Below are 24,447 nucleotides of genomic sequence, written 5' to 3' on the forward strand. Positions count from 1 at the left end.
CTGGACAACCGTCCCATCTACTTTCTGAATAATCCTCTCCAAGAAGTTCTGTCACTCAAGCTTTTGGGTCTCACTATCTGCCATGATCTTTCCTGGGAAAACCACATTTCCAAGCTGGCCTCCAAACCCAGTCGCCGACTGGGCATCCTCCGTCGTGCGAAGTCCTTCCTTGGCACACCTGAGCTCCTCACCACATACAAGGCTTTCATCCGCAGCTCAATGGAGTACTGCTCTCCACTCTGGGCTGGTGCTCCTGCCTCACACCTAGCTCGTCTTCACGCTGTTGAAACCAAAGCGTTCAGAATCATTGGAATCTCCCGCGATGACGCTATCTCCGAGGGCCTTTCACTTACTCACCGCAGGCAGGTTTGTGGTCTTTCCGTCTTCTACCGACTCCTCTCCGGCCTTGCTCCCCCAGCTCTCTCTGGGCTCTGTCCCCCAAATATTCCTACAGGTCACACAAGATCTGCCTGCAACCCTCTTATGGTTAAACTTCCAAAATCAAGACTCTCTGCTCACCTTCACTCCGTCATTCCTCTTTTCTCCCGCCTCTGGAACAAACTCCCTCACTCTCTTCAATCCCACTTCTCCCTCCAGGTCTTTAAAACGGCTGTTCACCACCATCTCTTATCTTCCCCAATCCAAAACCTTGATCTTTTCTACCCCCGCTAATTTCACCCCAAATCCACTTTTTTGAGGTGCCGACTTCTTTCCTGGAAGTCCTGGAAGTCCTTGGTGTCCTTGCGTTTTATACCTATCCTGCCTCCCCCCAGGCCCTCTCCCTCCCACACATCTCCCGATGTCCCTGCTCTCAAATGTTGTGTTTGTGTGCTTCCTCCCTTTCTCTCCCCATCTTGTTGACCGCTCCCCTTTTTATATACTCTGTTTGCTTGTTTGCTTGTTTGTTTGATTTGTTTGTTTGACGTTTGACGGATCACCTTCGCCTATTTTCATATTAGATTTCACAAGTTAGAGCTGCCACTTGTATATATATATGCATGTATATTACGGTGGAGCTTAAAAAAAATTTAAAACCTAAAGTTGTAGTTTTGAAAGTCTTACCCCCTTAATCTGGTCCATATAACATAGAAACACTGTATAAAAAGTTTGAGCACTAAATTATTATGTTTAGGGGTAGCTCAAGGGCCGCAAAGATTGTGAAAATTATAAAAATTCAACGAATTACAAGTATATCAGACTATATCTTAATTTATTTTAAACAACACACTTGAACACAGTATTTATTTTTGAACACGTTAATAGTGAATTCTTTGTTCAGTTTCTGACAGAGTTCATAGTATCAGTCTGACAATGTCCAGCAAACCCCAAATTTATTATTTTCATGGCATCCCGGACAGTGTATGTTTTCTGCTATCAGGGTACATTCTGCGATGTTCCTCGACAACTTGCAGTAGGAATTGCAGCTGAGTTTCATCGCGGGTTATCAACCCACTGTACTCCTGAATGAGTGCCACTCCATGTTCAGCGTAGTCATTGACAACTTTTAGAGAGTTGACTGTTTCTGCAGCCTGCTTGTAGTCATCTCTGTCATCCCACAAGTCTGGATCAACCGCGAGAAATCCATCTGGAAGTTCCATCATTCGCAGAAGTTTCATTGACCTTGCTGTGACGAAATCTTCCAAGTTCTTGTCCTTGAATGAATCAAGAGCAACAGTGATTCGCTTGGAATGATCCTGATCTTGGTCTTCTTCATTCTTCATGGCACTCACCATCAGTCTCTTGGTTGCCGAACTGACCCGACTGTCGAAGAAAGCCAAGCTAACAAGTTCCTGTGACAAGTACCACACGTGATTGGAAAACTTGCGTGATGTTGACTTTGAGATGGCTGGATGGATTGATGAGTATTCAAGCAGTGACTTCAGCAGCAGCAGGTCACTGCAAGGAGCACCTGATGCTTGAGGTGCAGAGATCCAGGCTGTCAGGTAGACACATACTGTGAATACACACACATCACGTAATCCTCTCTTTTCTGCAGGAGTCAGTTTGAATTGAGCCTTGAACATCCAGATCTTGAGACAGTATATTACTTTGGACATCCAGCGGGCGTGGTGCATTGCTCCGGGTGACATGAATCGCACTCCTCTGGCAGGAGCAGCACCGAGAAAGACAATCACAAGTTCCAAGAATTCTTTATAATCATCTCTCGGCTGACTCTGTTCAAGATGCTTGTTGGCATAATCGATAGTGCCTTGCTTTATGTCTTCCACGAGACTTGCCACGTCATCAGCTGCAATCCCTGGTTCATACTTGGCCGTGTCTATGAATCCCCAGTATTCCTGGAAGCGTTTGAAGAGTGGAACCTCGGGAGAAGATTTGGCTCCCAATCCCATACACACTTGGAACACTGCACCAATTTATCAATTCCATAATGTGATGCCTGCAAGCTAGTGACAAGAGCTCCTTCTCAAGCTTCTGCTCTAGGAGGACACAGGCACCAGCGATCCGACCAGTGTTTGAGCTGGTCGTGTCAAAACACATAGCTCGGATGCTGTCGGCTACGCCCCAGTCTTCAATGGCTCCAAAGACAGCAGCAGCCTGAGCCTCGCCTGTTCCAGATGGAAGCTTGGCAACTGTGAGTAGCTGAGAAACTCCTTTCCCTGAAACCAATACTGGCAGGCGATCAACCTTCTCTTTTCCAATTAGATCAAGGATCAGTTTGCCGTCCCAGTGAACAACAAGGGGAACGTTACCCTGAAATTCCGCCTTTATATTTGCAGATCTCTAGACTCGGTGTTGTACTCTTTGTCGGCGAATTGAGTTTCTGTTTAGAGCAAGTTCATCAATGTTCTGTCCCAAGCTTTTGGCAGTTTCTGCTATAACAAAAACGGCTTTGCGGTCTGACACTTTTATGCGATCTAGAGCGGCTACGAGTTCTTCAGTAACGACAGTTTTTCGCCCCCTCTTTCTTTTTCGTGTCTGAAATGTGATTCCTCCAGCAGCTCCCTCACTTGCATTGTCCCCAGTTTCCATCTTTTCACTATCTTCTGCTGAGCTGTTTTCAGATTCAGAACCAGATGAAATCAGTTCAGCTGTAGAAGCTGCTAACTGTTTCATTTGCTCCATTCGCTGTCGCCTGGCAAGCATTTCCTCCTCTCTTTTGGACGCCGTTTTCTCCTTCGCAGCAAGCTTTACATCTACTCCAGCCAGCGACCCCCTTCTTCCCTTTTCTTGCTGGGCTAACAAGAAATCCTTGTCTTCTTGTAATACTGACGTATTGGTCAGAGCATCAGCGTGAGCGACATCAAAAAGGTCTTCAAGCCTGGAAACAAAAGCCGACTCTCTCGCGAGTTGAGTTGGTGACGTTCGCGCTTTGTTCTTTTTCAGAAGACGCCGTTCTTCAAATGTCTGCTCAAGCTTGGTTTGGCAGTTTTGATGAGCTCTCATCAGGATTCTAGCTTTCTTCCAAAAGTTAGCTATTTCCGTGATGGTAACATCCGACGATTGTCTTACGGTCTCCTTCAGATCGAGATGGTGATGTAGGAAGAATCCAAGAGCCATACGCAATGATGGCAACTTGCTGCCACTTAATTCAGTCACAGAGTCGCCAAGGAGATACAACTTGGTTTGAGATCTTGTTGCTTTTTCCACAGATGACATTTTCAATCAGATATAAATCTGAAAGAAATAGAACATAGCATTAAGAAATTAAGAATCAAGAAAATTCAAACAGTTCTATTAATAACTGAGCAGTGAGCACAATGCCTCAAGCAATTACACAAACATACTGCTGCAACAGTGTTGCAGCTGTTGCTTAGTCAGCATAGTCAGTCCATTGAGTCCAAACAGTAAACAAGTCTGAACATGTCTGGAATATAAATTCATGGAAAATTTGCATTATCAATTTATCAGAAAAACAATGGGATTCGGATGATTGGTTGGATAATAGATATGAACCAGTTGAACCACAATGATTATGCTTCTATAATCTGTGATAATATTATACCATGTTTATACACCCATTGTGTCTGTGATTCTCTGCAAAGCCTGTGATAACTTCGGTTTTATTTTCAAATAGTGTTCTGTGATACACCTATGTACAGTGTTTACTTTTAGATACTATGGTGATAAGCGTTCCCAGGTCAGCGCTACATCTCATTTTAGCATTTATTGTCTAGCAGACTCTAGCTCAACGAACATTTTACTCTTTTATTATAACAGATATTGTGTATGTACAATGTACATATTACTACTGTAATTATTTATTTAATGGAGCAAAGAGTTTTATAACTTAAAGGTTTTATCTGTGTTCCCAGTAATTAATTTTACCACAATGATTGCATGTTGTGTGTATGATGATAGGAGAGAGTGTCAATTTACTTAGTAGTTAAAATTGGGTTCTTAATTTATCAACAGAATTAATCTATTATCAGTAGTATGCAAAATAAAAGGGCGGCCGCAGCTTTGGGGTATCAGAAACTTTACCATCATTGAGCTACCCCTAAATATTGTTCAATTGTGCTCATATTTTGCCTGAAATTTTATTTCATATATAGGAACAAATTGAGAGGGTAAGAAGATCATATTTCAAACGTTCAAAAATAAGCTCCACACTGATGTATCTATCTATAATTCCAGTAATCTCTGTGTGTATGTATGTATGTATGTATGTCTGTGACCACTGTTTCTCGACAACCACGGGTCCGATATACTTGAAACTTGCCAGGTATATTGCTGGGGACCCGAGGATGTGCCTTTTCAAGGTTTCACATTAATCGGACAAGTAGTTACCGAGCTATGTCCAAAAAACGATTCAACCAATCAGAGAGCAGCGAGCTATGACGTGTGCCGAACGTGGCGAACAGACTCTGCCTCGGACGGCACATTTGAGAGCGTATTCATTTATTTCACGTTGGCAAACTATGTTGGCGTTCAACTATGTTTTAAAACTAATTAAAACTAATTTGCGATTCATCGTAACTGCGATATGCGACCTTCCGGACAGTGAAGACTGCACTTCCGGCAGCCAATCACAGAACGCGTTGTTGCGTAGGCGTGGCCGATGTGAGAGCGAGCCGAGCCGAGCGCGTGCGCCATTACGGTTCGTAATTCGATTTCTTCCGGAGAAAATAATAATTTCTCGATTTCTTATGCGCATTATTTCTCCCAATTCAGTCAGAGCGAAGGGCGGAAGCGAAGAGCATTGTTTTTTTTGTTTACGGGCGGGGTAGAGCGTACGGGTAGCGTTTTTTTTTTTTTTTGGCAAGGAACGGGCACCCACGTACGGGCATGCCCTAGTATAGATAAAGGTGATATAATACAACAAATACCATGAAACATTTACATTTTGTAGTCCATTGTATAATTTAAATAAACATAAATACAAATTTCGCATGTGGAAAAAGTAAGTACACCCCTACATTTAGCACTACTTCAAATGCCTAAAATTAGAATCAGGTGCACCAGCTCAGGTGCAAATGATTAGAACATCGTTAGAGAGGATCTTGGAGGAACCTGTCTAATTTAAACCGCAGACATTTAGTTTGGTTTGCTCTTTGTTGTTGAAGTGTGTTGTTGTTGTTGTTGTTGTGGAGGAGTTGTTGTTGTGGAGGAGTCTTCCTGTTCACAAGACGTTGTTGTGGAGGAGTCTTCCGGTTCACAAGACGTTGTTGTGGAGGAGTCCTCTGGTTCACAAGACATTGTTGTGGAGGAGTCTTCTGGTTCACAAGACGTTGTTGTGGATGAGACTTATGGTTCACAAGACGTTGTTTTGGAGGAGTCATTGGGTCAGCAAGACGTTGTTGTGGATGAGACTTATGGTTCACAAGACGTTGTTGTGGAGACTTCACCATGCCTAGATGAAAAGAGCTCTCTGAGGCCTTCAGAAAGAAGGTTGTAGATGCCTACGAGTCTGGGAAGGGATTTAAAAAGATCTTGAAACAATTTGAAATCAATCATTCGACGGTCCGGAAGATCATCTACAAGTGGAGAAGATTCCAAGCAACTGCCAACTTGTTCAGGCCAGGCCGCCCTAGCAAGTTCAGCCCGAGAGCAGATTGCAAGACGCTGAAAGAAGTCTCTAAGAACCCCAGAATGTCATCACGGGACCTACAGGTAGCTCTTGCCACTGTTGATGTCAAAGTGCACCAGTCTACCATTCGAAAGAGGCTGCACAAATTTGATCTACATGGGAGGTGTGCCAGGAGGAAACCTTTGCTGTCCAGAAAGAACATCAGGGCAAGACTAAAGTTTGCCGATGAACACCTAGGCAAAGATCAGCGCTTCTGGAACAATGTGCTCGGGGCAGATGAGTCAAAGGTCAAGCTATTTGGCCACAGTACCAGAAGACATGTTTGGCGAAAACCAAAGACAGCATTTGACCACAAGAACCTGATACCAACTGTAAAGCATGGTTGTGGAAATATTATGGTTTGGGGCAGCTTTGCTGCATCAGGGCCTGGGCAGCTCACCATCATAGAATCCACTATGAATTCTTCATTGTACCAAAGGGTGCTTGAGGATAATGTGAGGCCATCTGTCGGAAAGTTGAAGCTCAACCGAAGGTGGACCTTGCACATGACAATGACCCTAAACATACCAGTAAATCCACCAAGGAATGGCTGAAAAGAAAGAAATTGAGGGTTCTGGAATGGCCAATTCAAAGCCCGGATCTAAATCCCATCGAGATGTTGTGGGGGGATTTGAAACGAGCTGTGCATGCAAGAAACCCCTCAAACATGGCACAGCTGAAAGAATTCTGCATGGAGGAGTGGGCAAAAATTTCTCCCAGTTGATGTCAGAGACTGGTAGACAGTAATAAGAAATGCCTACTTGAGGTTGTTTCTGCCAAAGGGGGCAATACCACCTATAAGAGCCAAGGGTGTACTTACTTTTTCCACATGCGAAATTTGCATTTATGTTTATTTAAATTATACAATGGACTACCAAATGTAAATGTTTCATGGTATTTGTTATATTATATCACCTTTATCTATCAATATTGTTGAAATGAAGATCAAATAGCTGTATGTTGAAAAAGTCAAAACTTTACATGGGGTGTACTTAGGTGTGTGTGTGTGTGTGTGTGTGTGTGTGTGTGTGTGTGTGTGTGTGTGTGTGTGTGTGTGTGTGTGTGTGTGTGTGTGTGTGTGTGTGTGTGTGTGTGTGTGTGTGTGTGTGTGTGTGTGTGTGTGTGTGTGTGCGTGCGCGCGCGTGCGTGCGTGCGTGCGTGCGTGCGTGCGAGCGAGCGCGAGCGATTGCCTGATTGCGAATCCTGGTTCAAACCGTCGGTCCGCTTGCCGAAGTCAGAGTCGAGGGGCCCAGACGTTGAATTCACAACAAAGTGGGTTTATTTAGCAACCAGGTTAGCACGGCCATGGAGAACCCCGAACAGAGCGGTCAGTACCCAAGACTGGGGGGAATGGCTCTGAGGCAAAATTGTGGTGTGCACGCATATGCACAATTTTTACATCAGATAACACAGTCATATAATGTTTCAAGTTCCAGATGGCAGAGTAGGGGAAAGAGAAAGACAAAGGCAGTCAGAGCTGTTGACGACCTTGAGAGGTTTAAGAGCCGGCTGTTTGCCTGGAGAAGGCTTCCCATGAGCCCAATTCAACAAACGTTGAGTGAATCCAGGTTGGAGAAAAGTCGTGCTTCGAGATAACACGGAGCCTACAAATAATAGATTGCCTTTTCCCAGCGAGCGGTTTCACACTTATCGGGCGCTGTGAGTAATCGAAGAGAAATGCCCTTTGTCACGAAGAGAGAGAGAGGTCACCCTGAGTTTAACTGGTGAATGCCATATGTCGTATTCCCATATCTGGATTCCCTTCCCAAGTTGATTATGGAAGTTATATTATTTTAAAGTCCCTGCAAGTTACGATTACATAGGGATCACAGCAAGTGAACGAGTTTACTACGAGTTATAGCCGGCGAAGCCGGTGTTGTGAATAAACGCGAACGTATTTTGTCGAAAACCAGATTATGCTGTATCCCTTGGCTTGAGAATTCCGAAGCTCAATGGAGGCCGCCATCTTGCGGATGCGGAAGTATGCATAACAAATTGAAAAACGTTCAATAGGAGTTTCTTTCACCCGTCTTTGTTTGATTCACAATCTTATGCACCTCTAATTTGTAATTAAAATACTTTAAGACCAACCTCCGCCCGCACGGGCCTGGTTATCTTCAACGAAAATCGTCACCAAACACCGGAACCAATGAGATTCGAGCATTTGAAAAAATATTTCTAAAACCAAATCACGCAATGGAGGCCGCCATCGACCGGATGCGGAAGTTTGCATAAAACAATTGCGAAAAGTTCAATAGGAGTTTGTTTCACCCGTCTTTGTTTGATTCCCCAAGGCAGTGTGCTGGGCCCTGTGCTTTTTCTGGTCTTTATCAATGATCTCTCCGACTCTCTGGAAAATCCTCTCTATCTCTTTGCTGATGACTCCACTCTCTGCCGCTCCATACCTCTTCCCTCAGATCGGCAGTCTGCAGCCTCCTCACTCTCTGAAGACCTGGACAAAATCACAGACTGGTCAAACAAGTGGAACATGTCTTTCAATCCTGACAAATCTCACACTCTTACTATGTCTCTCCGAAAAGATCGACTGGACAACCCTCCCATCTACTTTCTAAACAATCCTCTCCAAGAAGTTCTGTCGCTCAAGCTTTTGGATCTCACTATCTGCCATGATCTTTCTTGGGAAAACCACATTTCCAAGCTGGCCTGCAAAGCCAGTCGCCGACTGGGCATCCTCCGTCGTGCGAAGTCCTTCCTAGGCACACCTGAGCTCCTCACCACATACAAGGCTTTCATCCGCAGCTCAATGGAATACTGTTCTCCCCTATGGGCTGGTGCTCCTGCCTCACACCGAGCTCGGCTTCACGCTGTTGAAACCAAAGCTTTCAGAATCATTGGAATCTCCCGCGATGAAGCTATCTCTGAGGGCCTTTCACTCACTCTCCGCAGGCAGGTAGGTGGTCTTTCTGTCTTCTACCGACTCCTCTCCGGCCTTGCTCCCCCAGCTCTCTCTGTGCTCTGTCCCCCAAATATTCCTACAGGCCGCACAAGATCTGCCAGCAAGCCTCTGATGGTTAAACTGCCAAAATCTCGACTCTCTGCTCACCTTCACTCCTTCATTCCTCTTTTCTCCCGCCTCTGGAACAAACTCCCACACTCCCTTCAATCCCACTCCTCCCTCCAGGTCTTTAAAACAGCTGTTCACCACCATCTCTTATCTTCCCCCATCCAAAACCTTGATCTTTTCTACCCCCGCTAATTCACCCCAGATCCACCTTGTTTGAAATTCCAACTTCTTTCCTGGAAGTCCTGGCAGTGTCCATATGTTTTATACCTCTCCCACCGCCCCCTTCCCATGCCCCCCCCCCCCCAAAGCCCTCGCCCTCTCTCAGATCTCTCGATGTCTCCATGTCTCTCGGTCCCTGCTCTCAAATGTTGTGTTTGTGTCCTTCCCCCTCTCTCCCCATCTTGTCTACCGCTCCCGATGTTATATGTTTTATGTGTCGGTTTGTCTTTCTGTCTGATTAATGTTCGCTCTTTCACGAGCCTCGATCTTGTATACAAAAAAAAAAAAAAAAAAAAATTCACAATCTAATGCGCCTCTGATTTGTAATTAAAATACGTTAAGACCAACCTCGTTATCTTCAACCAAAATCGTCACCAAACACCGGAACCAATGAGATTCGAGCATTTGAAAAATAATTTTTAAAAGCTTATTATGCGTTTTGGACGCTGAAAACGGCGTCAAATATTATAAAATTGACGAAGAATTATTTTTTAGAAATCTCGCGGCCATATGGGATAGTTTTTCACAGCCAGAAATACGGTATAAGCGGTTTACATAAAGAAAGAAAGCTCGGTTTGAGTAACGACAGTCACACATTTCCGTTGAAACGGCGCTATCGTCTGATCTGTCGGCACTGATCTTACTGCAAGCTAACTTCTTCTGCTGGAGGAAGCCGCAGTGCCCGGAGAGAACCAGCCCTGACAGCGACTGAAGTTAGAAGACGACACACACACTGTGAAAACGTATGTTAAGCCCAGTTAAAATTTCTTAAAATAGGCCTTCAGCTAGCACATCGTATAGTTACTTCCTTCAGCTTCTTGTGACGTTTATTGCATGTAGGTATTGGGGAGGACTGTCTGCTCTTCGCTTTTACCAAGTCTTACCAGGTACGGTACCAACACCGACCTACTATCAACTACCTAACCTACTGATGCCATCGTGATGGGTAAAATAGTGGCAAGAGGCTTTGGCTTCGCCGGCTCATTGCGGCTTTGCAGTCGGGTACTAGTAGTTTTGAAAATGATAAACGAATGATGCCATAGTTATAAGCGAAGGAGAGGATGCGAGCATATCGGGCCGAGTCCCGACATATATGTATATGTATATGTATATGTATATGTACTGTATATATGGCTTCCGGTTGGTTTCATGGCTACGATTTAGTGCAATGAGTGGGCACTCGTGTCTATGGTGCAGTGCCAAAAGAGCAAAAGGATATATCACATAGCGTAAGACATACAAGGGATAATTTATCCTTATCCCCTAAGCGAGTTAACATGCCCCGCCCCCTCTTGACGGGGACGAAGATTCACCTTACTCCGACATTCGGCTAAACAGAACTTATTACATGGTGATGGTTCTTGCCCGACATCCGGAGCATGATACCTACACAAATCTACCTGACTCTACATATTACTACCCCACAAACATAACACACCCCCCCCCCCCTCCCCACACCCCCCCCATCCCCCTCCACCGGATCTGTAGCCCCTACAAGGTTCATTGCAGGTGCTACCATCCCAGTCTTACCGCTTACAGACACACTTAATTAACCTATGAAATAAATCAGGAGGGCTGTGGGAAGTGAGCCGAAGCTACTTAGCTTTTCTCCTTACTGTTCTACCCCCTTAAGCAACCATGCAAATATGCACAATCGTGCAATCCTTGGCTCCAACTCCTGTGGCAGGAAGAAAAACAACAACACGCAAACCTACCTTATCACCCTGCACCAGACCAACTTGCGATTATTTGTGTAAGTTATATACCTGCTATTATTTGATTTTTTTTTTTAAGCAACAACCAGACGCAAGTAACAAACCTTTGGTGATTGAGGTGATTATACTGTCTATTGATTGGACTGCTCTCCATAATGGAAACCTCAAGTTTTCACTTGAAGTGCATTTATTTCTGGTATTTGAATTTTGGGACATTCTGTGCAAGCCTGTTTGTTGAAAAGTTTCAGATACCTTCAAGAAAATAAATCAGAAACTTTCATTTTTGTACAACTCACATGTCCTTGGTGTTCCATGGCTCATGCCCACCCATATAAAAAGGGCTCAGCAGTTTAAGTGTCAAAACCCCAGAGTACACTTGATGCAAACATTCACAAGAAAACTACTCGGATGTTTGTGGTATTGAACGGATTTAAATTTGATTAAAACAGATTAACAGATCCAGATCGCTGATGCTGATCTTTGTTTATTTCTACCTTTACAGGGTTACAAAGATTTACTGCACAGGTAAGACAACAGAGGTGTCCTTTTTTATAAATATTGTTTTTATATATATATATATATATTTCTGAATGAATGAATGAATGATCGTTTTTTTTTTAAAGGCCATTTTCCCCGCTAGAGCGGGGGTTGACCTTGCGGGCCCCATGACAATCATGGTTCCCTGTTTGAGGCAATGTTTTTATGGCCGGATGCCTTTCCTGACGCCAACCCTTGGTCGCCTCTTTCGATGCGCAGGGATACGGTATACCTATTCTAAATCGGGGTACACACCGTGATCATTCATCCCAGCAAGCTGGTACTCAATTTGCCGACCTCGGAAGGATGACAGGCTGAGTCAGCCCCCCTGGCGTTAATTCAGCGAGTTATATGCCTCGGGATCTAGGGATTCGAACCTAGGATCCCAAGCCGGCACCCCTAACCATCAAGCCAACACGCAGGCTATATAGCATATTATATATATATATGACAAAAGTTCAATCTTATATATATTATATATATATATATTACTATATATATATATATATATATTATATATATATATATATATATATATATATATATATATATATATATATATATATATATATATATATATATATATTAGCAGTAGGTACCCGGCTTTGCACGGGAGTGGGAGGAGGAGGGGAGGGGGAAGAGGAGGGGAGGGGAACGGGGGGGGAGGGGGGGAGGGGAAGTGGGGGAGGAGGGAGGGGAAGGGGGAAGAGGAGGGGAGGGGAAGCGGGGGTAGGAGGAGGGGGAAGGGGGAAAGAGGGGGAGGGAGGAGGAGGGGGGGAGGGGGAGAAGGGGGGGGGTAGGGGAAGGGGGGAGGAAGGGTTGAGCGGGGAGTGCCTCAGGCAGGGGAAGAAAGGCCCCTCCCCTCGTACCCCTCAACCCCCCGTTCCCTCCCCCCCTCTCCCTCCCCCTCCTCCCCTTCCCCCTCTTCCCCCTCTCCCCCTTCCTCCCCCTCCCCCTCCCCCTCCCCCTTCCCCCCTCCCCTCTACTCCCCTCCCCTCCCCCATCCCTTCCCTCCCCTCGTTCCCCTTCCCCTTCTCTTCCCCCCTCCCTCCTCCTCCCCCTTCACACCAGGGGGGTTGACTCAGCCTGTCATCCCACCGAGGTCGGAAGTCGGAACTCATTGTCGTCAAATAAATGTAGCCTGTATGTTTCACTCTTTGTCACATGCCGTTGGTCCCATGTCAATCGGATGAAGTTGAAAAATTAACGTTACGAAGGTTCTCTGGGACGTACTGATTCCGAATAATGAAGTTGAAAAATTAACGTTCCGAAATACGCTAATTACGCTAACAGAAGCGCTGGAGGGAGCACTGCGCTCCCTCCCTTAGATTCCCTCCCTCTTCTGCGAGCGCTAATTACGCGTAACACACTAATTTTAAAACCCGAAGTTTTTTTAATTTTAAGGTGTGCTGTAGTCAGAAGCGCTAGAAGCGCTGCGCTCCCTCCCTTCGAATCCCTCTCTCTTCTGCTAGTGCTAATAATACGCTAATTTTAAAACCCGAAATTTTTTAAATGTTTATGTCTCCGTGACATTCCTGGGACCATCCCGAGTCGAACAGTACTTTCCGCTCGCAAATCCGTCCACGGGTTCTCGAGATCTTAGAGATCGTAGATCAGGATACAGACACAGAGGCCAACTCTACTTTATATATATAGATAGATAGACGGCAGACTCTTGGTTTTTAGAAGCTAATTAGCTGCATTATGATCGGATGTCATAACGCCTAACGGCGGCATAATTTTTTTGTTTCAAGCCAAATAAACATGAAAACAATAAGAAAATGACAAAACAATAACTTTAATAAAACACTCAACGGGATCTGTCCCAAAAATTGTGCGGGAAAGGACGTGATAAAAGCGAAAAATAAATGTCAGAGGGGTGATTCGAACCCCGGACTCTGAAAAGATAAGGCGTCATGCTAACAGCTCGACCACTTCGACCCGTCATTTCCGGAAAGCTATTTGTGAGAGTGACTTGAAACGAAAGATTATTTTACGCGCTGCTGAAAGGTATTTATGCGTTATTATTTATTCGCTAGCAAGTGATTATAAATGTTTATGTCTCCGTGACATTCCTGGGACCATCCCGAGTCGAACAGTACTTTCCGCTCGCAAATCCGTCCACGGGTTCTCGAGATCTTAGAGATTGTAGACCCGAAGTTTTTTTAATTTTAAGGTGTGCTGTAGTCAGAAGCGCTAGAAGCGCTGCGCTCCCTCCCTTCGAATCCCTCTCTCTTCTGCTAGTGCTAATAATACGCTAATTTTAAAACCCGAAAATTTTTAAATGTTTATGTCTCCGTGACATTCCTGGGACCATCCCGAGTCGAACAGTACTTTCCGCTCGCAAATCCGTCCACGGGTTCTCGAGATCTTAGAGATTGTAGATACATAGATCAGGATACAGACACAGAGGCCAACTCTACTTTATATATATAGATATATACTATATAGCCTATATAGCCTGGTGTTGGCTTAGTGGTTAGGGTGCCGGCTTGGGATCCTAGGTTCGAATCCCTAGGATCCCTAGGTATATAACTCGCCCTAGGTATATATATATATATATATATATAAATTGTTACGGTCCGCGGATTAGGATTTTATTTTACCGAGCGGAGGTATAACCGCGGCCGAACAGTTGTTCCCCACTAAACCCGATTCACCCAACGTTGGCCATATCGCGCCACAGCTACTCAATCTGGAAAACTCTAAAGCGACCGAATGCAAAGAGGAAGAAGACGTACAGAAGAGTAACGGGATTTATTACTATTTACACACATAAGCAAAAAGAGCAGTCACGATTATTTGCAGGGGACATGAGACGCAGGTGACACAGTGAAAATTACTAGCTTATACAGACTTAGTTACTACCCAGGACAGAACAAACAAAGACGACTCACACAGGGAATTGCAGAGTGGATTGGCTGGAAGGAGGTGTGTGGCTGGAGGGGGAGGACGGCACGGACCTGGCTGGAGCTTGATCCCGCACGGGACGTCGGGCTGGACCTCGACGGCAGCTGATGCCACCGATCCTGTCATGTGCGCGGGATCACGGGTCGGATCACAGGTCGGATCACGGTCGGAGCCGACGCGCTGGTGGGGGGTCTGGCGTGACGGGTTCTCTCCTCTCTCTTTCTTTTGTCCAACCACTCTTTCTCCAACGCAACCACTCAACGCAACCACTGACCACCCCTGACGACCAACTCAGCTCTTGTCATGGACCTCTCTACGCCGCTCAGCTCTGACGACCCAGCTCTTTCCTTCCACTCATCTCCTTGTCTCAGTAAAAGCGCATCTCTCTTGGGGGCGTCTCTCATGGGTTATATATAGCCCCACCCTTGAACCTTTGCGAACCTCCCCGATCGCTCTTCCTCCACCCTCTCAAACCAAACCCCTCGTGCTCAGTTGGTTGTTCGGGGCTGGCTCACTCCTCCCCTCTATGACGAGGTGGAGACACGCCTTTCTTCCCCAACCCTGCCTCGTGGCCAATGGTGGTTGAAGAAAACCGCCCAAAATGCAGTTGGCCATTGAAATGAAATGAAAGGGGATCTACTCTTATTTCACTTGGTGCAATGGAGTATTTAAATTAATGGGAGACACAGCCTTACCCTAAGACACATAATAAGATATAAGCTACTGAACAAGGGTTTTATCGGGTCCTGCAATGTGGTGTTTATGGAATAACTACCGAGACGCCCTTTTTATCTTTACACTACGGAGGTATTTACAAGGATCATGACATTTACAAAGGGTGATCTTTACAACAATTTACACTACAACAACAACAAAACAAAAAACATTCTCATATCCACAACAATATTTTGTGACGGGACCGCGGCGAGGATGCTGTTTGCCGAGCGGATGGCCGCCGCGCCCGAACAGTTACCCCGACTAACCCGATTCCTGAACGTTGGCCGAATCGCGCCACAGATATTCAATGGGGAAAAGACTAAAGCGAAGGATGTGAAGAAGAAGAAGACAGAAGTAGGGAATACGAATATAATTTATTTGCTATTTACAACCAAAAGTAACCAAGGAGAAGGAAGGATAATAAAATAATTTACAGAAGAAATGAAAGAGACACAGTGAAAATCGCTAGCTTATCTAAACAGGCTTAATTAATACCCTGGACAGAACAAACAAAGACGGACTCACACGGGGAATTGCAGAGTGGATTGGCTGGAAGGAGGTGGGTGGCTGGAGGGGGAGGAAGGCACGGAGCTTGCTGGAGCTTGATCCCGCACGGGACGTCGGGCTGGACCCCGACGGCCGCCGATGCCACCGATGCCACCGATGCCACCGATCCTGTCGTGTGCGCGGGGTAACGGGTCGGAGCTGCTTGGTGGAGCCAACGCTGCTGGTGGGGGGTCTGGCGTGACGGGTTCTCTCTCCCTCTCTCTCAAACTCCAGGACTCTCTTTTTGGCTTGTCTGTGATCTGATCCCCTCCCTCCTCGACTCTTCTGGGGGCATCTTCCTCGGGTTATATAAGCCCCACCCTTGACCCTTTTGCGAACCTCCCCCAAACGGTCTCTCTCCGCCCTCTAAAGCCAACCCCTCATTCTGGGTTGGTCGGCAAGGGCTGGTTCACTCCTCCCCTCTATGACGAGGTGGAGACACGCCCTTCTTCCCCGACCTTGCCTCGTGGCCAATGGTGGTTTTGGGGTGATTCGAGCTAGCCCCAGCCAAAGGGCAGCAATGGCGAATGAAGAAAACCGCCCAAATGCAGTTGGCAATTGCAGCAAAGTGGACGGCAGATGAAATGCAGCAAAGTGGACGGCAGATGAAATGCAGCAAAGTGGCTAAACCTGGCACTTGGAAGATGCCATGTCGGAGGGATCTACTTTATTTAATGCAGTGCAATGGAGTGTCAAATTAATGGAAGACAAATCCTTAGCCTAATACACAGAATAAGGAAATAACTGTCAACAAGGGGGGAAATCTATGATTGGCTAACGTGAGTGCTTATGAACTAATTACGGGACGACCGTTGACCTTTATACACAGACTGGAGGCAGGAAGGTCCAGAATAAAGCAATAATTAAAAAAACACAATAAAAAACACAATCCTCATATCCACAACACTGCACCCTCCTCCTCTTAGGCACGTCCCGGGCCTCTTACCTTAACTTTTAGTGTGGCACGTAGGTGTAGTTCCCTCGACATTTAACCTGACCCTGACTGTGACAGTTTTAAAACATAAATAAATATGTCCCGCTGCTCCATTGCACCCTACCTAACAGACTCATGCCCACAGCTAACCGAATTGCGGAATTGTCTTCAAACTATACATTTACTGTGGGGGCGCATTATTTACAATGACTACTTTATTTACAAAACGCAACCCAGGACCTGTGATCGTTGTTTCGGGGGGGGGGGGGGTGGGGGCGGAGACAGTCTGCCCTGCATCGCTGCACCATGAAAGCACCCAAAAACGCACCAAAGCACCATCAAGCACCAATCGGTGCACAGTCATCACTGTTCATTAAAAAATAAAAACAACAAACCCTGGTGCTGGTCTTCCTCTTCGGCTCCCTCTGCTGGCCATGTTATTTTCCTGTGGTTGTCGTCTTCTTTGCTGGCGGCCTATTTGGATGAAAATAAAATGCACCCAACGTGTCCATTGTCATTTATTTAGGGCCCACAGGGCCGACTAGTGTGGTTCACCTGTGGGGCATAGGTGCCCTGTGGCCAAGGTCCACCAGCAAGATATCGGGCCTTCATGGCCGGTTCCAGCAGAGGGGCCATGCCCCAACCCATGGGGTCCATCAGTGTTGCTCAGCCACAGAAATGTGGTCCATAAGGTGGTGCATCGATGCAGACAGCTGTGGTTGCGAGAGGTTCGGGCGCACGCTGGTGGACTCACGCATGCTCCCCTCGGCGCCCAGTGGCGCACAGTCCTCATGTGGGAGACAAGGGGGGAAAAGACAGATGAGCGAGGGGTAAGGTCACAAGGGTACACATCAATAAAGGCAATGCAAGGCGAGGTGCGTATGGAGACGGAGCGGAGAAAAGCTCGTCCCTACCGTACGTCACCCCCCCTGTCACCTACTCTACCCTTGCCTTTACCCCATATTTGCAACAATCTACACCTTACAAATCCGTCGCTACCGTCACATCTTCCCCATATTTCCCCGACACCAAATTCGTCTTCACTCCCTCTTACCAAAATTTGCCATCACCCAATTCATCATGAATCCTCATAAGGAGGAAGAGATGGAACATCAGCACAATGTCACACCCACGTCATGATGCATCTCACATTCCAAACATTTGCATCAATAAAAATAATAAAAACCACCTGGCATGGTATGGAGGTACGTCACCTCAGGTGAGTGGATGTAGATGATGCGAGGAGATTCTTAATCCTAACTATCTTCAAAATGACATTAACACACTTTACACTACCCGGGGTCTTTCCCTGCCAAACCATTGGCCATCTTACTCTATGTGGTTTTAAGAACCAAATTCCCATTGACCAAACTTTGGTGCTTCTCAATTTGGGGTCTCACTCCCCCGATGCAACTCCCTGTGCCCTTGCACAATTTCAGGACTGGGGCGTGTAGCTCTCCCAGCAGGCCTACCCACCTGCACACCTCCACCACTGCAGTTGCCACCCGAGCTTACCTAGCTCCTCACCCTAACCTATCTAAATGGGGAAGGCCCCTCCTGGCTCTGTCACCCCTCGGTGCCCTCTGGCACTGGGCTACCCGGGTCTGTCCTCCGGATCCTCGGGCCCCATCCACAACAACCCTACCGGCTCCCAGAGCCCACCTGCGGCCTCACCTGGCCGACATCCTCACAGTGGTGGAGTGCCCAACCAACTACACACACACTAACAGGCTACACGCCCAGCCATTTCCACGACACTAATGCACCCATCACTACACTCCTGTGCAACTACCCGCACCACAGATGCCAATATCCAACCACAATTTACCTGTACCCTCTACCTAACACTTACACTACCCTCCCCGGGTATTCGTGATGGGGTCCATCCTTCCCCCATTCACACCTTCGCACCATCCACTCCACTCCAACGTTTCCACCATACTCACTCCAAGACCATCCATTCCAATACTCCATATACTCCAGACCATTTATTCCATACACCTGTTTTTCATACACCTGTCGTTGCACACCTGTGCAATCACACCTGGTGCCACCTGCACCCTCCTTCGTCCCTGGACCATTTGGTCAGCACAATACACATCACTATCACTCACTCAAACACTGCTCCATACACCTGTTCAGTTGCACACCTGTGCAATCACACCTTTTAACCATACACACGGCATCATCTGAACTACCTGTTGCCCTGCTAACTTAGTGCTCCCCGTCTTCCCTTTAAACTAAGCACATACCATGTCATTATCATCCACACTAATCTACCTGCGTCCCCACTTCAGGTATCGTTGTCACTACCTAACCTTAACGTTACCTAAGGTCATCTTCTAGGTCCCTACACACAATATCCTAACCCTCCCGGGCTAATTTTCACTGCCAAACCCCATAAGACTAGTGCTCCTTTGCCCCTGCTTGTGAGGGATGACGGAGTTGCCATCCCAGCACATCGGGTATCTCTCACTACCAATTTAGCACATCAAATTCCAGCCAATTAAAAATTTGCCAATCACTACCAATCACTACCATTACCAATCATCACCCTGCCATGGCATGGCATTACCATGGCATTACCAATCATCACCCTGCCAGATTGGCATGCCAATCCTTTGCCAATCATCAAATTTTGTTTTTCTAATTTCGGGGCCAAAACACTATCCTCATCATCACAGTCTACTCACTAGTGCCTCTCGGTGCGCCAATTCATCTCCAAAGCTCGGCTTCGTAAAGCCGAGCAATGAATGCGGGTTGCATGGTGCCGGCGGCTGGATGCGTCCGACACTCGGTGAAGGGAAGGAGGTTTACCCGGGCCGAGGTCCCATGCACCATCTCGGCACAGAACCGTCCAATGGCCCGATCTCGCCCTGCCGGAATGCCTCAACAAAAGGGGGTCGCCATGACGACCCTTCCTATCGGGCTGCCCGCTCTGCCTAGTGGGGCACGGACGTGGCCGTTCAAAGCGCGGCCCAGCGTGGATCCCGCACGGCGGTTCTTTCGAAACCGCCGCGGATCCCCGCGGCACACAAAGCTGCCCGGCATGCACCAAGGGCCCGATTCGGCTATACGTCACTCTAACTGCTAACCCGGTTAGCGTCGATGCTCCACTTGCATGCTTACACCCCGCAATCCGTTCCTTGCTCATACATCCGGCTGTCTCCATGCTCTTTGTCATTGCACCTTCCCTGACACACCCAGGTACACTCAATCTGCTTACAGACTTGGTCACACACCTGACCATCGCACACCTTTGCACACACTCGTCGTTCGCACACCTCATCAACACACCTCTTCGCGCCCCCTCCTCATTCACCACCTCTGTGACAACCACAGGTGTGCTCTCACTTGCACACCCAATCACTTGCCTCACTACCAATTCCAGTGTGCATTCCCACACACGCTCTACCATTCCAGGTGTGCATTCTTCCATTCCAGGTGTACATCCTCGCTCACCTGCCACAACCAACTCACGCTCCGTGTCACTCTCACTACTCTCACCTCCACACTCGGTCGCGCACTCACCCTTACTCTTGCCAGTGCACTCTTTCCTCATACACCCGTCCGTTACACACCTTTCTCGCGCATCCTCTTGCGCAAACTCTCCCGTTACACCCTCCGTAACACTCACCACAGGTGTGCACTCTTTTGTTACATCCTCTGTAACACTCACCACAGGTGTGCACTCTTTCGTTACATCCTCTGTAACACTCCCCACTACGCGCTTCCATGTGCTCCCTCGCACACGCGCTACTACCAACTCACTCTCGACAGCACACTCACTTTTTCCTCACACACCCCAGAGTCGGACATTCTCGCAGACCTCCTCCTTCGCACTCCGTACCTGTCGCACACTTCACCAACGGCCTCTCACGAACACCCGGATCCAAATCGACCCCCAAGCCAACTGAAGCTTCCCTCACATCATATACATTTCCGAATATATCGCCACTCACCTTGGCACCTCGTCTCCGCACCTCCTTCGCCACCTGCAAACTCTTTATTTGGTTAGCAAGCACACCATCACGATTTGAGCACCGACCTTGTACATATTCCATCACCTCCTCCTTTATCTCCCTCTTAGTTTCCCTCGGTCTCTTCTTAATTTCACTCACCCCCTCTTCCACTTCCTCTAACTTTTGCTTCACCTCTTTTATTTCCCGGTGCGTCCCCTCAATTTCGTCCTCTAATGCTACCTTGACCGTTTCTATGTGCGTCCTCACCTCCCGGTCCTTTGTCTCCATTACTTCTGTCACCTCGTCCAACCTGGTTGTCAGTCCCTCACGTACCAGCTGACATTCCTTCTGTGTCGCTATTAATTCGTTCTTGATGTCTTTTTGTGTCGCTTTTAACCCCCCGATTATTGCAGTGTTCTTTTCCACTGTTCCTTTTGTCCCACTGTCAGCTGTTCTACTCCCCTCGTCAGACCCTCTATGCCCCCCTGTAACCTAGCCATATTATTCCTCACCTCTTTCTCCATACGCTTCTCACCTCGCTGTTCCCCCGAGACCTCCTCGCTTACACCTCGTCGTATTTCCTCCTTCATTTCTCCCATCTCTTTGGTAGATGCCGCCCTCATCTGTTCCAATTCATCCCTCTGAGCATCCAATTTACCTTCTAACCCGATTTTCACCTCCTCTACCAATTAACTTCTAAACCGATTTTCACCTCCTCTATCTGGTTCCCCATTTGTTTGATTTCCCGGGCGGATTGCTCCCCTATCTCCCGCAATTTGTCGTCCATTGTGTTTTCTAACCCCCTTAACCCATTTTTCACCCCCTCTATCTGATTCTCCTGGGCAGCCATTCTATTTTCCACCCCCGTTAACCCATTCTTCACCTCTTTTATCCCGTTGTCTAACCCCTCAAATTTATTGTCCAACCCCGCAAATTTATTTCCCATATTGTTTTCCATTCGCTCACCCTGAGCCCTCGTCTCGTCCCTCTGCAGGTTGAGGGACGCCTGCATTTTCGCCATAAATTGCTCCATGAGGGCCTGCATTTGGACCACCCCCCATTGGTGCAGCGGGCGCGGCTACCGCGCTCTTGTGCGAGGCGCCATTTTGTGCGCTTGAAACCTCGTGCGCGAGGGCGCCATCTTGCGTGCCTGAAACCTCCTCAACCACATCATCATTGCTCGCCTCCATTTCTTCCCTGTGGTCCTGTGTTACCCCTAACCCCTCTTCTAGCTCACCCACCTGCATCCAATTGCCTTGACTAGCCATGGCGCGATTTCAAAGTTCGGGTTTTTCTAAAACAAAACAAATTTCGGCCGCTCGTAATTTTGAGCGCGTTAATCGCGCTTCGGGTCCAATCTCGCTCCCGACGCCAATTTTTACGGGACCGCGGCGAGGATGCTGTTTGCCGAGCGGATGGCCGCCGCGCCCGAACAGTTACCCCGACTAACCCGATTCCTGAACGTTGGCCGAATCGCGCCACAGATATTCAATGGGGAAAAGACTAAAGCGAAGGATGTGAAGAAGAAGAAGACAGAAGTAGGGAATACGAATATAATTTATTTGCTATTTACAACCAAAAGTAACCAAGGAGAAGGAAGGATAATAAAATAATTTACAGAAGAAATAAAAGAGACACAGTGAAAATCGCTAGCTTGTGTAAACAGGCTTAATTAATACCCTGGACAGAACAAACAGACGGACTCACACGGGGAATTGCAGAGTGGATTGGCTGGAAGGAGGTGGGTGGCTGGAGGGGGAGGAAGGCACGGAGCTGGCTGGAGCTTGATCCCGCATGGGACGTCGGGCTGGACACCGACGGCCACCGATGCCACCGATCCTGTCGTGTGCACGGGGTAACGGGTCGGAGCTGCTTGGTGGAGCCAACGCTGCTGGTGGGGGGGGTCTGGCGTGACGGGTTCTCTCTCCCTCTCTCTCAAACTCCAGGACTCTCTTTTTGGCTTGTCTGTGATCTGATCCCCTCCCTCCTCGACTCTTCTGGGGGCATCTTCCTCGGGTTATATAAGCCCCACCCTTGACCCTTTTGCGAACCTCCCCCAAACGTTCTCTCTCCGCCCTCTAAAGCCAACCCCTCGTTCTGGGTTGGTCGGCAAGGGCTGGTTCACTCCTCCCCTCTATGACGAGGTGGAGACACGCCCTTCTTCCCCGACCTTGCCTCGTGGCCAATGGTGGTTTTGGGGCTATTCGAGCTAGCCCCAGCCAAAGGGCAGCAATGGCGAATGAAGAAAACCACCCAAATGCAGTTGGCAATTGCAGCAAAGTGGACGGCAGATGAAATGCAGCAAAGTGGACGGCAGATGAAATGCAGCAAAGTGGACGGCAGATGAAATGCAGCAAAGTGGCTAAACCTGGCACTTGGAAGATGCCATGTCGGAGGGATGTACTTTATTTAATGCAGTGCAATGGAGTGTCAAATTAATGGAAGACAAATCCTTAGCCTAATACACAGAATAAGGAAATAACTGTCAACAAGGGGGGAAATCTATGATTGGCTAACGTGAGTGCTTATGAACTAATTACGGGACGACCTTTGACCTTTATACACAGACTGGAGGCAGAAGGGTCCAGAATAAAGCAATAATAAAAAAAACAATAAAAAACACAATCCTCATATCCACAAGAATATATATGTATGTATGTATATATATATATATATATATATATATATATATATATATATATATATATATATATATTGTAACGGTTTTGAGAAGTGGGTAACGAATTTGAGAAGTGTAACGGTTTTTGAGAAGTGTAACAATTTTGAAGGAAGTGTAACGAATATGAAAAGTATGGTTTTGTTATGTGTAACACCCTCATAATGTAAATAATGGTCGCAGCCGTCCTCCTAGTTAATTCCATGAAACTTACACGCAGGTCACGATATATCTTTTTAAATAGTGTATTTCCTTATTCCATGTAGGCTAAATATGTGTTTCCCACTAGATTGACTTTGCATTGTATCAAACAAAATAAGCGTAGGCCCTTGCAATTTCCCCAAACATCTCCGCTCTCCAAAGTTCCTTTCAAAAGGGTGCGAGTTGTGTTCAATCCCGCAAGCTGCCATTGCCCATGTGCTAATCTCGGAGAAGAAAGGCGTGTCTCCACCTCGTCATAGAGGGGAGGAGTGAGCCAGAGGGTCGCATGGCCAATCAGCACCGCGGTGAGCGACCCGGTAGGCGTGCCCTCGCAGCCGGCGGCTTGATTCCGCCCCAAGTTATAAAAGGGACCGCAAGGGACTGCTTCAGGAGATGACCTGGGAGATGAGCGAAGAGGCGGCACCAAGAGGAGCGGTGAGATGCGAAACGCTCCAAGCCAAAGAGGAGAGGTACTCGGAAAGGAAACCAGCTTTGGAGAGACGCGCTGAAAAGAGGGAGACGGCTCCACCAGAAGGAGAGGAGCAGGTGTGCCCGAGCCAGCGCGTGACGTCTAAAGCATCGGCAGCGGATACGCGACGAAGGGTTTTCCCGCCAAAAACCGCGAGGAATTGAGAGCTGCTGCCTCCGACCCTCCTCCCTCTCCAGCAATCCACCTCAAGCCCTACCTGCCTGCAATATCCCCCGAGTAAGTGTGAACGTCGTCTGTCCTACTCGTTGTCTTGGGGTTAAGTAAAATGAATAGTGTAAGTTAACGATTCGCTGTGTGACTGCTTCTTCCATCCATTGCTTGTGTGTGTATAATAAATCTGTTCTTCCTCCGTACTCTGTCTTCTTCTCTTTTCATTCTCTTTCGGTCGCTTTAGAGGTTTCCCGATTGAATATCTGCGGTGCGATCTGGTCAACGTCGGGTGGAATTGGGTTCTAATCGGGGAGTAACTGTTCGGACGCGGAAATA

The 24,447-nt window shown here is 47.3% G+C and overlaps 1 protein-coding gene and 1 long non-coding RNA gene across 2 annotated transcripts in view; one reads left to right on the plus strand and one right to left on the minus strand.

The window, feature by feature from the left end:
- LOC144889560 (uncharacterized) overlaps positions 1 to 24,447 on the minus strand; it is a 452,052-nt gene that overhangs the window by 43,213 nt on the left and 384,392 nt on the right. The gene's annotated exons all lie outside the window — the stretch shown is intronic.
- LOC137416016 (E3 ubiquitin/ISG15 ligase TRIM25) overlaps positions 1 to 24,447 on the plus strand; it is a 65,226-nt gene that overhangs the window by 21,727 nt on the left and 19,052 nt on the right. Inside the window, exon 5 of the mRNA XM_068101545.2 lies at positions 11,490 to 11,512. Coding sequence (XP_067957646.2) covers positions 11,490 to 11,512 — 23 coding nt within the window. The remainder of the gene's footprint in view (positions 1 to 11,489; positions 11,513 to 24,447) is intronic.

The sequence above is a fragment of the Myxine glutinosa genome, chromosome 1 (assembly GCF_964187855.1).
Source record: "Myxine glutinosa chromosome 1, kmMyxGlut1.1, whole genome shotgun sequence".
In the NCBI taxonomy this organism is placed as follows: Eukaryota; Metazoa; Chordata; class Myxini; order Myxiniformes; family Myxinidae; genus Myxine; species Myxine glutinosa.